A 13,488-nucleotide genomic window follows, 5' to 3' on the forward strand; every position below is an offset into this window, starting at 1 on the left:
TTCTGGTGTGCCTTAACACATGCAAGCAGCGTGTCACTGGGTTCCACCACCTGGCGGACATCATCCATAGGGTCACAAAAAGGTCCCTTTTCATTGCTTGGGTGGTGCCTGAGTTAAAGCAGCAGCTGCTCAATGATCCCATATTGGTAAGTGCACTACGAAGAAACGAGGGACCACTGGCCAAGCGGTTAAGTAAGTAATTCATAGGTAAGAACACGCGCTCCGTGTCAGTCAGTTGTAACAGAATAGCACTACACTTTCTGCGATTTATGAAAGTTGATTTGTGGAGATGTGGGTTGCACTGTCAAGAAGAGAGCAAACTCTGCAGCCTTGCTGCTTTATACCACAGTAAAAAACTCCACATTTTGAAAACTGAAAGGGTCATGCAGTGGTAATGTTTCCCGTGTATTTCGCACATTGTACCGCACACTAATAAGCATAACTGCACGGTTCTTGTTTTATTACAGCGCAGCTTTTGCAGTGGTATACGCTGCCCCTTTCATGCACGCTGCATGATATTTCAGCTTCGAAAATTACCTCCAAATGACTGTAGCAGGTTTCGTGACCACGGGTGGCGTACTATCGTGATAGATTGAAATACGAACAACGGAGCGCGTGGCTTTCAGTGCATGTCCGCGTGTGGGCAGTGAGAACATGTTACGAGAGTTCGTGACCAACCTTGATATGCAAAAATACCATCGTATTTTCATCGTCCGTTCGGCGCTCAGCTCGAAATGTGAAAATAAAGGAACAAAGCTGCGTGCGTCGTTTTTTGCCACGTCGCAGCGCAGCAGTTGGATAACGCTTGCGTGAGCGGACGCCGAACGCGGTGGAAAACAAACAAAAACGCTCACACACCGGACAACGCTATTTCATATCAACGTTGAACATAAATTCTCGTAACTTGTTCGCATTGCGCAACGCAGGCCCATCGCCAGGATGCGCGGCATGTACTGAAAACCACGCACTCCGTTGTTCGTATTTCAATTTATCACGATAGCACAACGGCAAGCTCAAGGGGCCACAAACCTCACGGGGCCACACACGCCCGCGCGGCTCCGAGCAATGCAACACGAGCCGTCCGATACGGCAACAGGGGTTCGGGACAGGTTGCGGGTCTGCAGAAGCGACAAACGCCACGAGCGAAGGCAGACCGACCTTTTCAGGAGCAGCTGTGGTGCCCAAAAGAGACGCTGCCGCAGATCCCCGACCGTCTTGACAGGCACACACGACGCTTTGTCAGCGCGCGGTCGGGCCGCGACCTGCCACAAAGATTGCCGTGCGTAAGGCGTGCGCTACTTTTTTAATCTGCGCCTTCCTGCGAAGACCACTTTCACACACGGCTGATCGCCAGCATTAAAGTTGTGAACACAATAACGCGATGTACACCGATGCACGAAGTACGAAGTACACCGAAGCGCCGGTCCTTGCAGTGGTGGTGTACAGTAGTGAACCCTCCCGTTACCATTTTTAGCTGCCTTGGAAGTTGTAGTCCATGTGGACCTGCGGCGCTGCAAGCGTATGTTACAAAAAGTTCTCTCATAGATGGAGCTATTAGGGTAGTGCGTATCAACGTTTATGGAACCAAGGTCTATAAACGTTGGTTATCCGCGGGAGGCGTGCGGATAATTTTGAAAATTATCCGCGCGAGGCGTGCGGACAATTTTAGACGTTATCCGCGCGAGGCGTGTGTATAGGGAAAAGCCCGATAGTATAACATACGCCTGCAGCGCCGCACACCACTCACGGCACTCCACCGCAAAGCATTACACCCTCCGGCGCCTCTGTTCACTTAAGTTTTAAACTAGTCCGTGTATTATGAGCATGATTATGAGTTTTCGTGCTCGCACTGCTCGCACTTCGTATATCTACTGTGTGCAGCGCTTCTGCGTGCGTTATTGCAATCTTGGGAATCAGCAGGCCAACTCAGCTGCGTGGAGAGCGCAGTTCAGAAAAGCGGCTCAGGTCTGTACCGAAACACGCACAAAGGAACGTTGTGTATGCCTGCTAAGACGCCCGGTGATGCCGTGCGCTGCTGCTGCCGCTAACCTTCATGCGCCTCGCGGCTGCTGCTGCTGAAGTGAGTGTGTCTTCGTTGGTCGTGGTTGTCGTGCCTATGGCCTTGCGGTCTGAGTTGTCGGTTCCGCGGGTTGAGCAGAGTTCGTAGTCTAGCGCTGCTTGCGGCCTTGGCGTATGTTGAGGGGCAACGGCGCCTATTGCTAAAAAAAAAAAAAAAAGAAAACTACCGCGCTCTTCCCTGGAGAGCCCTTTTACGGTAATTTTGCGATACACATGGTCGTAACGCCTGCTACAGTTGTTTGAAGCTCACTTGAGACGTTAAGCTGTTCAGCGCTCGTGGAGGTGTCGGCTAGTACCGCCGCAAAAGCTTCGCAAGAATGAAGTCGTAACTGTGCCTGTATGCTACTAATACGAGCAAAAAACGCTTGGATTACGTAGCCAATAGCAGATCATCAAAGTGCCTTTCGTGTGGCCAGTGCCAGGTTTGACTCTGATTATCAAATGCGGCGGTTTTTACGACCGATGCTGTATCTGGGCTATAAGGCGCGCCGTAGTGGAGGGCTCATTTTGACCACCTGGGGACCTTTTCCGTCCGCCGAAATCTCGACACGCGGGCGTTTTGGGTTTTCGTCTCAATCTGAAAAACGGCCGCCCCGGGCGGGATCGAACCCCCGTCCTTGGGCTCAGCAACACAACGCCGTGGCCGCTGGGCCACTGCGGCGGCAGTTGGTTCTGATGTAAGGCAGAAAGCTTGGAAATTTTGCACGCTTCTGGACACAAGTTCAGCGCACATTTCAAAAAAAAAAAAAAAAAAAGAGCTTTCGAACTGTGATCACATATTCTTTCCCCTGAATTGCTTACTCCGCCACCGACCACTAGGCGGTTATCTTGTTCTTGATACATGCACACTTGCCCTACCGAGGTCCTTCAGCATTTTCTGCGTAATAATACAACACCGATGGTGAAATGAAGGCGGAGTGGTCTTTGTCTGTGTGAATGAGGCATTGTACGTCAAACGCAGCAGGAGTGTGCTTGGTAAACATGTCCAGGCAGGACCAATTTGAATGGCGATCGCACGTAGAGGAGCATAGGTCATGAGCTACTGCTGCAGTGTGGTAGCTTGAGTGAGTTAATGCAGCATACTTCTCTGAGAAAGTGCAAGATTATGACAGGGACAAACATAATTATACGCATCACACGAAGCGCTGTTTTCTTTACCATCATCTCAAAATTTTTGTTTCAGGAAACACTGACCGACCCGATTGTGGTATTCGTAAAACAATTAAAGAAGTGCAGAACCTTAATACATTTTGTGTAGCTTTCCGTCGGGTAGCGCTTTGTGTCGTGTCAATCATTGTGTTTGTCGCCGTCATTATTTTGCACTGTTTTGTAGAAGTTTACTGTGAGAGCGTCTCAACGGCGTCACACAGAAACAGCATGCATCCTGTTGTGGGTGCAAGGGAAGCACAGAGCCCATTTCCCGCATTGCATCATCACGCAGCAGGGCATCACCTGGTACCTGCGTGCGGCCGGTGCTGAACAAGCAGGCCACTTGTCAGTGGCTATGAGCTGCAAGATTAGAGACTGCGTGGTGAAGAAATTTAAATATAGAGCCTTTTTTTTCTGAAGATGCAGTGTTTGATGCAGCGAAGGGTGAACAAATTGCAGTCTTTTTTTATAATGTGCATGAAGTGCAACCAATGTGGTTGCACTTCATGCTGTGTTTGGCGCATAAATTCCTATCGTTTACCACTAATCAGTTCCCACTAATCTTTTAGGGATTACACAAACGCTGATCTGGCTTTTTATCTCCTGCTGGTCTGTTTACGGGATTAACTTGGTTCGGAAATGCATGTGATTTGGGTGAACACAAAGAAAAAAGGTGCAAGAACTTTCACCACATCATCGATTCCCAACTGCAGCAGCCGCTTTTTTGATGGAGGCGAAAAGCAAAAACGCCCGTGTGTACGAGATTTCAGTGCACGTTAAAGATCCCCAGGTGGTCAAAATTAATCCGGAGCCCTCCGCTACGGTGCGCTTCATCACCTGCACTGCGTCGGCGCGTTAAACCCTACAATCAAGTTTCACCACATCACTGTTTGATAATGCTTAAGCTTCACTCATCAGATTGAAAGTTACTGGCACACTGGAATCACCACATACTAAATGCAGTTGTTCATGCGCCACGCCTATGAACAGAGTATAGAAAAACAGCACTAAAACTGGACAAAAGAACGTGACAAGACTGGGCGCTGACTAACAACGAGTTTTATTTCGCTGTGGCGGAATATATACCCTCGGAAAACACGAAAAGAAAGAAAGGGAGACAAACATTCAATGAATACACAAGGCGCATGTGCGAAAATAACATTCAGTGATAAAGATAACTAAGTTCTTTTTCCAACAATTGAATGGATGCCTTACTGACAGATGAAACGCCCTGCTTGTGGATGACATGTGCTTCGTAGATTTCTCTAGCACTTTTTCCTTTATACTTTCTTAGCACACGTGTCTGCTCGAAAAGAGGGGTACATTTACGATCCGCACATTCTGCACAGTGAAGAGCCAAATTACTGCCAGTTTTATTTTTCACTGTGTTCGCGTGTTCTCGCAGCCTATCGTTCAGACACCGCCCTGTTTGGCCCGTGTATGATTTACCACAGGACAACGGAATGTCATAGACTACACCGGACGAGACGTTCTTTTGTCCCGTTTTAGCGCTGTTTTTCTATATTCAGTTATGTACCAACAAGCCCGCACCAACACACTTTTTCAGTTTATGAACAGAGGTCACACTAATGGTCACTGAGAAAGAAAATGGGCAGAATTCATCACTTATAATTGTGTTGTTTGTGTAGGGGTATTACTGTCACTCTGAAAGGTTCAAGGACCTTGTTTGTAAGCATACTTGGTACTGCAAGTTGTGTGTGTACGCACTTCACATGCTATGTTAACTGCAACTGTTAAGACATTTGAAACTCGGTTTTTATACCTGGCCACATATGTAGTCTCTTTAAACTGGGATGAAAAGTGAAAGAATGCATTTCAAAAAAAACCTGTGTGTTTTTAACTCTGCATTTGCATTACTCGGACACTCCAGTTTTACTAAGTGGGACACAGCTTCACATGTCCATGCCGGCTTTACAAAAAAGCATTGGGACTCATGCCTCCAAAAATCGTAGAGCAGGAGCACATTTATCCTTCAGTACTATCTAGCAGTAAAGAGATGGATCAATGCATGCATAGTTGAGTTGTTTTTCATAAGAAACTAAACCTAACCACTGATGTGTTTCCAGAATGCCAAGCCCATGGGATAAACCTGCATGCTGTTTTAGTTGGAAAGTAAAACTGGTTATTGACTTGTGTGATTGTCGTGTGATTGTTTAAATTATCACTGGTGGTTGTGTTTTTCGCTTCCAGGAGGCACCACTACACCGACACCAGCCACCCCCACGCAACATCATGATGCACGAGGGCTGCGTCATGGCAATGTCCACAGATGCAGTTCATGGATGCGGTGTATCCTGCAGCCAAGAAATACAGGCGACGATTCCCACTAGTGCCATAAGTATGGTGCCTGTTCTATCAAACTGCCCATCAGTACACTTGCAGGGACACTGAAGAGAATTTGTCAAGCTCCCTGTTTTGCTTGCACTGAATAGACTGGCTCAAATTAACACAGTTTTCATTGTTTATCCAATTGATAAGTCGGTAATTATTTTATAAAGCACGAAAGAAGAAAAACTACCCTGTGCGATCTGTGGCGGCCGCACCAACTAAAGGCTGTGACAACGGGAGGAGATGCACCTTGATTAGGCGATGTCCAAGGTTAGCATTGAAACAAAGTTTTGGTTTCGATTCTGTAAAACATGCTTGACATCTGACGCATCGTTGCATGGGCATTCTCGATATCTTAGTAATCGTTGTACCGCGCTTCTGTCATGTTGTTGGCTGTAAAATGCCAAAGATAAGCCTCCCAGGACGGGTTGGAATGGTAGCAATCACTAGCCGAGGCCTACGGAGTGGATGAACGCCCCCTGCGTCACCGCAGACGCTCAAATGCCATGCGCTTTTCCCCCATATTTGGAGCTTGCCTCATTCATGCCTGTATCGTAAAAAGCGTGTTTTCACCAGGCGAAGAGTCTGTTGAATCTGGCCTGTGCCCACTGCACACAAGCAGTCGGTCCTTATGGCAACAGCACACCAACGAGAACTCGCTAGCACGTCACTGTCAGCCTGCGTGGGTTCCGTGAACTAGTCCGGGGGCAGTGAACGTTACGGCCCAAACAGAAGGTGAACTCAGTATAGAAAACATCGGCCGAAAACGAAAAAGTCAACTTACAAAAACAAAAAAAAAGGCAATGTACCCACAGGGATTCGAACTTGTGACTTGCACATACCTACTGCTCCAGACCACTCGGCCATGGGCCAGCGCCGCCAGCATTGGAAATATGAGGTACATAATGTATAACCAGTTTACACTTTTTTTAGTTTTAGCATTTCAAGCAGCTTAGGTGACTATTTGTTGTATAGCGCTAGTGCAGTAAGCGTCCCCCAAATTTCCACAATATGTCACGTCTAGCAATTGCATTTCTTAGACGGAAAAGCGTTCGCAGATGTGTGGTCGTGCTGCTGACCGCTGTGCTTGTTCTCCTACCACAAAATGTGCTTCCTGCTCCCTAGTTTTACACTTTACGGCAAAATTTTCAGTTGATTTTATTTTCTTAGTACCTGTATTGACTTCGGTGACTCTTCTCCCGCCTTCAAGTGGCCTGAGATTTTCCTACTAGCGTACCAGTCAGCGAAGCAACACATGTGTGCTTGTGCAGCGCTTGTATGGAGCGACCTTGACTTTGAGCTAGATGCAGTGTGCAAACATAACAAAGTAAACAGCGGCACATTCTTCCATTCACAAGTCATGGCTTCGTTTCAACTGAGCGAGTGAATTGCGACGACCCATCGGTACAGTGTACTGTACCGTCGGTGGCCGGCGGACTAAACGCTGGGCCGACTGACTCTGCCAGAAGGTCGGCGAGCCATGCAGTAGCTCAGTCAAACCCAGTCATCTCCTCCTGACGTCACATGAAAACACCACAGAAAATGGGCGAGGATGCAAAAAGGAGGACGGCGTTTTCGAATTGATTTTTTTACTGAATAAATTTCCGTAAACGCGCTCAGAATGGTCGAAACATGGCCTATGGGCTCCGGACTACAATTTGCGCTAGTAATACCGCAATTTTTACAAATCACTTCACTGTCCCTTTAATAATGCGAATAAATTTTCTTTTTAGGTACACAGTGTGCCCTTCTTCTGTTGCTCAAGAGTGCAAGCTCCCAGACAGAAGAGGATTTTTCAGGTTAGCAGACAGTCTTATTATTTGCATCAGTGTTGTATTAGCAGCCAACGCGGTTAAAAAAAATTCTGATCTGATTCCTTACAAACCAGTTTTTCTGCAATTTTTTGGTCACTGCATAACACTACCGGGAGGCATCAAAATTTTTGCCCCTGGTAATTTTAAACTACACCAAGTGTGCTGCTCCTGATATGTGCTGTATGATAAGGGGTCTGCCAGCAAACACCTCAGCAATATTCTGGCTTAGTTTGCGTGATTTGATTGGAAAGGCTGCATTTTTAAGTATAAAAATCCAAAAATGACCATGCCCGTTTTACAGTGTTCAGTAAAGTTTTTCTCATTCATAAAATTTGGTTGTAGATGCCTGCAACTTCTCGTAGCCTTGGTGTGTTTAAATCACAGTGTTAGTCTGTTCTCTTCTCAATAAAGAAATAGCATACTACGTACCAGTGCAGTGCTTTGTTAAGACTGGCTGTGCTTTACTGTTGTTGGTGTGGGTGCTTTGTCAGATGAGACGTTTAGGTTGCTATTTCATCTTGTGAAAGGTAGCGGGGGGAAAGGTCAGTGTTCTTCCTTCTGTCCCATGAACTGCTGTATGTGCATTTTAAAGGTGGAATGTTCAATCAGTCCTACCAGTTAGCTTTACAAATTATTAATAAACAGGTAATAAGGCAGTATTGTTTGCGTGCATTTCCGTGGAGACGCAGGCCCAGGCTATTTTTATAGTGTACCAGCTGCAACGTAAAATAAATCACTCAGAAAGGTTGGAGTAAAAATGTTAGAATACACATCAATGACGGTAATACTGGAGATATCTGTAGACAATGCATTGGCACATTGCATGTGCAGGAAAATTTGGTTTAAACCTGAACTTATAGCGAAACAACATTGTGAGTTACTGTCACATTGAAAACTGGAATGAAAATTTTGCAGTTTTTCTAAACGATAGACAAATGAATAAATTTTGGTTTTTGGTGTTATTTATTTATTTACAAATACTGCTGGCCAGAGGCCAAAGCAGGAGGGGCAAGATAATACAGTTATTATGCACAACATTTCAATACAACATCAACAAAAGAATGAAGAAAATAGAAAGTGGAAAGCGTGACATTTTTATACAAAATAAATTAAAGGTAAGAGTGGGAAGGGAAACGCGGAACAGTTCCAGCAATTCTTCCAAATTTCAGCATAAATAAGCTCAGGAGAGTGTAAACTGCTTGCAAGCAAACCGTTGCACTCTTCAATGGTAGGAGGAAAAAAAGAAAAGTTGAACAAGTTAGTACGAGCAAAATATGGTGTTAAAGAAAGTGCGTGTGAATGCCGGGTCTGACGTGTTTTTAGTGGTGTGAGGTAGGGGTCAGGGTTCAGAGTAAGCTTGCAAGCTTGCAGTTTGAAAGGAGGTGCAAAAGTTTTAGGCGCAAGAATCTGCGTCTTGACTGCAAAGATGGGATACCATTTGAAAGCATAACATTAGTGACAGAACTACCAGGCTTATAGAGAGAATAAATGAAACGAACTGCCCTCCACTGAATTTTTTCTAATGCATCAATGTTAGTTTTAGTATAAGGATCCCAGGCAACGCATGCATATTCTAATTTCGGGAGCATCAAGGATTGGTAAGCTAAGTGTTTCACGTTTGTAGGAGCATCCTTAAGTTTGTGTCTTAGCATGCATAATTTGCGGAAAGCTGCGGAAGAAGCTTGTTTAATGTGGGAATTCCAAGTTAAATTATTTGTTAGAGTGACACCAAGATACTTGTATTCCTTAACTTCATGAAGAGTTTGGTTAGGGAGCGTGTATTCAGTTAGTACTGGCTTTTTTTTTGTTAGTGACACGGAGCAGAACTGATTTATCCAAGTTTAGTTTCATCCCCCATTGGTGGCACCATAGACATATATATTGTTTAGAGTGGACTGGAGAGCTGCTTGGTCATTAATAGGGAAGGTTACGTTCCAATTTGAATTAACGTCAAATAAGGGCAAATGTTTGACATCTAACAAATACCCTTGTGTAGCATTGTTATCTCAAATACAAAGGAAACTTAAAGGACATACTAACCCAAAAATGTGCCACTGTGGACTCTTTCTATCCTACGAGTAGAAAGATTAGTGGGATTCAGTTTACATAGCCGCCGGATTTTTCGAAACTGGAGAGGAAAGAAAAATAGTCCCAATAAAAGAACCGTCTAAAAAATCAAGGACTTGGAAAAGTACCTTTTTTCACCTTAATAGTTGTGAAGAAGCTGCAGGTGGTTTAGTAGAATGGACAATTGGGCTAGTTGGTAGTTCATCTTGAAGGTTGAAGCACTCACACACCTGGGACAAAAGTAGAAAACAGACGACGGGGCGCTAACTCGCAACTATTTGTTTATTGAAAAGAGACAGAAATATATACTTTCAACATCTCACGTGTTGCGTTCATCTGGCCCAAGATAAAACCAAGAAGGTCAATTTTACAGGGGTTAAATACTGGTGTACACGCGACAATCGAAGGGTGAAGGATTAAAAACAGCAACACCAGAACATATCAAGAAACCGCTACGATCGCAAGGAGTTGCACAGATAAACGTATTCTTTGTCTGTGATAAAAATTGACGGGGCAGTAACACATCTATCTCTGGACCTTCTAATGTGAAATGCTTCAATCAGCTCTCGAGTGGTTTTATCTGGATGCCGAGACAGAATGTGGTATATCACTGAAGATGGGCGAACACCCATGCGTGGTGCAGTGTTCCCATAGTTCGGTGCCCTGCTTTGATTTTTCACTGTTTTTATGTTCTTGCAGAAGTGTGTTTATACATCGTCCAGTTTGTCCTACATAAATGTGGCCACACGTCATCGGTATCAGATACACCACACACGTTGCACACAGCACAAAGGAAGAAGTATGTTTCACTTGGCATGCTTGTTTTCTGGATGGCTTCTCACTGGGAGATAACACCCTGTCTATTTTTTCGGCCCCAAACGAACTAACCAAGTTATGTGGCAAAATAGACAGGATGTTATCTCTTAGTGAGAAGCCGTCAATAAAACAAGCGTGCCAAGTGAAACATACTTCCCTCTGTGCGGTGTGCAACGTGTGTTGTGTATCTGATACCGATGACGTGTGGCCACATTTGTGTAGGACAAACTGGACGATGTTTAAACATACGTCTGCAAAAACATAAAAACGGTGAAAAATCAAAGCAGGGCACAGAACTATGGGAACACTGCACCACGCATGGGTGTTCGCCCGTCTTCAGTGATATACCACAGTTCTCTCTCGACATCCAGATAAAACCACTCGAGAGCTGATTGAAGCATTTCACATTAGAAGGTCCGGAGATAGATGTGTTACTGCCCCGTCAATTTTTATAACAGGCAAAGAATACATTTATCTGTGCAACTCGTTGCAATCGTAGCGGTTTCTTGATATGTTATGGTGTTGCTGTTTTTAATCCTTCACCCTTCAATTGACGCGTGGACACCGGTATTTAACCCCTGTAAAATTGACCTTCATGGTTTTATCTTCGGTGAGATGAACGCACCACGTGAGATTTTCAAAGTATATATTTCTGTCTCTTTTCAATAAACAAATAGTTGGGAGTTAGCACCGTGTCGTCTCTGTTTTCTACTTTTGTCCCTGGTGTGTGAGCGCTTCAACATTCAAGATGCAAGTGGTTCTTTGCTTTAAATTCCTGCTGTAAATTTAAATTTCTGATTGTAAACACAATCACAATGCCTACCGATCAAGTAAAAGAACAACGAGCAGCACAGGACGAACCTGATGATGATGTTTAATATAGTCATCATCACCTGGTGCCTAAAATAACTGGCGTCTAAAAAAAACTGGCCACATACAACCCGTTTCCAGCATTGTAGATTGCTTCCTCTCAGACTACATGCAAAATTATGGCCTCCAAGATCAAAGTTTGTAACACTGACGGGAGTCAAGTTAGTCCCCATCCAATCCGAAGCTAACCAGGTGGCTTGGGATTCAAAATGGCATTGTCCTGGAGTCACACCATGGCTCTGTAACGGAAATATTTGTCAGGAAAATTCAACTTTTCCTCTTTACATTGTCCAAAATATCCGTTGTTCATATATTACTCCTATGGGACAACCGGTGGTTCCTTGGGAAAGTCCGGAATGTCCAGCGAGTCCGAATTTTCGAGTGTGAGAAGACGCTCAGCTACTGTATTTATAGTGTAATATTTATGTACTGTACGTGGCTAAATGCAAGTCATCTTGTTACCACAGGACGACACACCTTATCCCAACTGCTATGGGAAAACATTAAAACTGCCAGCAGGTAGACAGACAGCCTCAGCAGCTTTTCGTGCTGCTACTATCCTGCTATAAATCTTCACCTGCTAGTGAAGGTGCCACAACACAGGAAAGCAACAGCCTCTCTGCAGTACAAGTCAAGCTGTGCTCGCTCCCATTTACATGACAACGGGGATCCTCGCTTTCCAACTGGGATGGATTGCACACGCATAAGGAACATGCTACTTTTGTACCGAACAACAACGGGAAGAGGATCTGCAGAGGGCAGATTATCAGCCAGAAGCTTAGAATCTGAGCGAAGTGAAAGGGCATGTGATTGCTTCCTGTGTTTCTCAACAAAATGGGTAGCCTTGGGAGCATTATTTAGGTTCAGGCCGTCTTGGAAAATCAGGGAATCAAAAGAAGAAAGGCAAGGAGACGACCAAGTATGCTCGCAGTCTTTTGGGGCGGTATGAAAGCTTTTAGACCTCAATAAGAAAGCGGCATTTTTCATCCCCACCCTATTCAACCATGGTTGAAATATACTTTTCTCCTACTGCCTAAATATAGGGCAGAAAAAGATGTCCGCTTTTTTGACGCTTGTGCGGAAAAATTTGGTTTAAACCTGAAGATATAGTGAAACACAGCAATGGGGGTTACCAGAACGAAAATTTCGCAGTTTTTTCCCGGTTAAATTGAACAACCTTTAGTGTGAGTGCTTTGATACAGTAATTGATTCTTAGCCTAAATTTTTCGCCTCGTATCTAAAACTTCAATTTCAGTTGAAATTTTGAGCTGCCTTGCTCTTACAATAAATTAGACCGGTGTTGAAAAGAGACTGGTTAGGAGAAATCACTGAAATGGACAGACACCTGATTTTTGTTGCGTTTATTTTCTTTGTACAAAATGAAAGGGCATTACTTGCACCACCTTAGTTCGAAACTGTTGTCTAATAGTGCACTAAAACTTTTGAATTCACAATGTTTAGATCTGCCAGCCGTACGTGTCCCTCCAAATGGAATGCTAGCAACCATGACAGCGAGCCGTGCTGCAACATACTTTTAACTGCACATGGGATTAAAAGAGGTGTTTAAGAAGCCAAGCAGACGAAGTTTGTTTTATTCAAAGGATTTCGTGTTATACAGAGCCTCCAGCGCTTATCCAGCAGCAAAGGATGCCGCATTTATTATGAAATAATCAATTTAGGTTAATATTTTGATTCTCCCGCCAAATGTGTTTTCATGACACCTGCCATGAAGTCACAGGGGCAGGTATTGAAACCAACTTCCAGTGTGTCGTTAGGCTCTGCGGCCTTGCTTACCATCAGTCCTTCCAGATGGCACTTCCATACTGTTGCCGTGGACCGTTGCCCACCGTTGCTTTGTTTTTGGCCGTATTTGCATCTGGCTTGTTTATGTTGCGGTAGAAAGTAACCGTCTCGTAAAACATGAGGTATGCTCAACAAACAGGCTCACGTAAGACTTCGCTTGCGCCAATCAGTCAGTGAGTCAGTAAGTAGTAAGACTCTAGTACATACGGTGAGTAAGACTCCAAAGCGACGGACTGCTGTGCAGCTAAAACAAGCATAGCGGACCCAGTACCAACAGCAGTGCGCATCGCTACTTGAATGTTAACATGTATTTTCATAACTTTCGTTGTTTACCCAACAATTCATACTGCTGTAAAGTGAATATGCATTACATTTAGGTGCAAACAGCTTGTATGGGAAGCTTGCAAGCCATGGCTAATTTGCATTTGCTTTTGCCGGCCTCAGCCAATCGCACTACTGGGCATGACATCATATGCCTCTTGCGGAAATGTGCTAGGGGGTCGCATAGCCATTCCCTTTTTTCATAATTACATAGTTCATT

General features: G+C 44.6%; 3 protein-coding genes across 10 annotated transcripts in view; 1 reads left to right on the forward strand and 2 right to left on the reverse strand.

Annotated features, from left to right (window-relative positions):
* Nucleotides 1–1,767, reverse strand: part of LOC144158032 (uncharacterized) — a 30,565-nt gene extending 28,798 nt beyond the window's left edge. The window contains exons 1-2 of the mRNA XM_077688713.1: nt 1,748–1,767; nt 1,159–1,234 (exon numbers count right to left, since the gene is read on the reverse strand). Coding sequence (XP_077544839.1) covers nt 1,159–1,234; nt 1,748–1,767 — 96 coding nt within the window. The remainder of the gene's footprint in view (nt 1–1,158; nt 1,235–1,747) is intronic.
* Nucleotides 1–13,488, reverse strand: part of LOC144158352 (uncharacterized) — a 246,877-nt gene that overhangs the window by 66,675 nt on the left and 166,714 nt on the right. The gene's annotated exons all lie outside the window — the stretch shown is intronic.
* LOC144158348 (uncharacterized) overlaps nt 1,783–13,488 on the forward strand; it is an 81,624-nt gene continuing 69,918 nt past the window's right edge. The window contains exons 1-3 of one of the 8 annotated variants that reach the window (XM_077689182.1): nt 1,783–1,965; nt 5,440–5,587; nt 7,311–7,376. In XM_077689182.1, coding sequence (XP_077545308.1) covers nt 1,819–1,965; nt 5,440–5,587; nt 7,311–7,376 — 361 coding nt within the window. In that variant the 5' untranslated portion in view covers nt 1,783–1,818. The other 7 variants (XM_077689183.1, XM_077689180.1, XM_077689169.1 and 4 more) reach the window with 7 other exon arrangements.

This window comes from Haemaphysalis longicornis, unplaced genomic scaffold, assembly GCF_048455015.1.
Source record: "Haemaphysalis longicornis isolate Haplotype H1 unplaced genomic scaffold, Haemaphysalis longicornis Haplotype H1 scaffold_10, whole genome shotgun sequence".
In the NCBI taxonomy this organism is placed as follows: Eukaryota; Metazoa; Arthropoda; class Arachnida; order Ixodida; family Ixodidae; genus Haemaphysalis; species Haemaphysalis longicornis.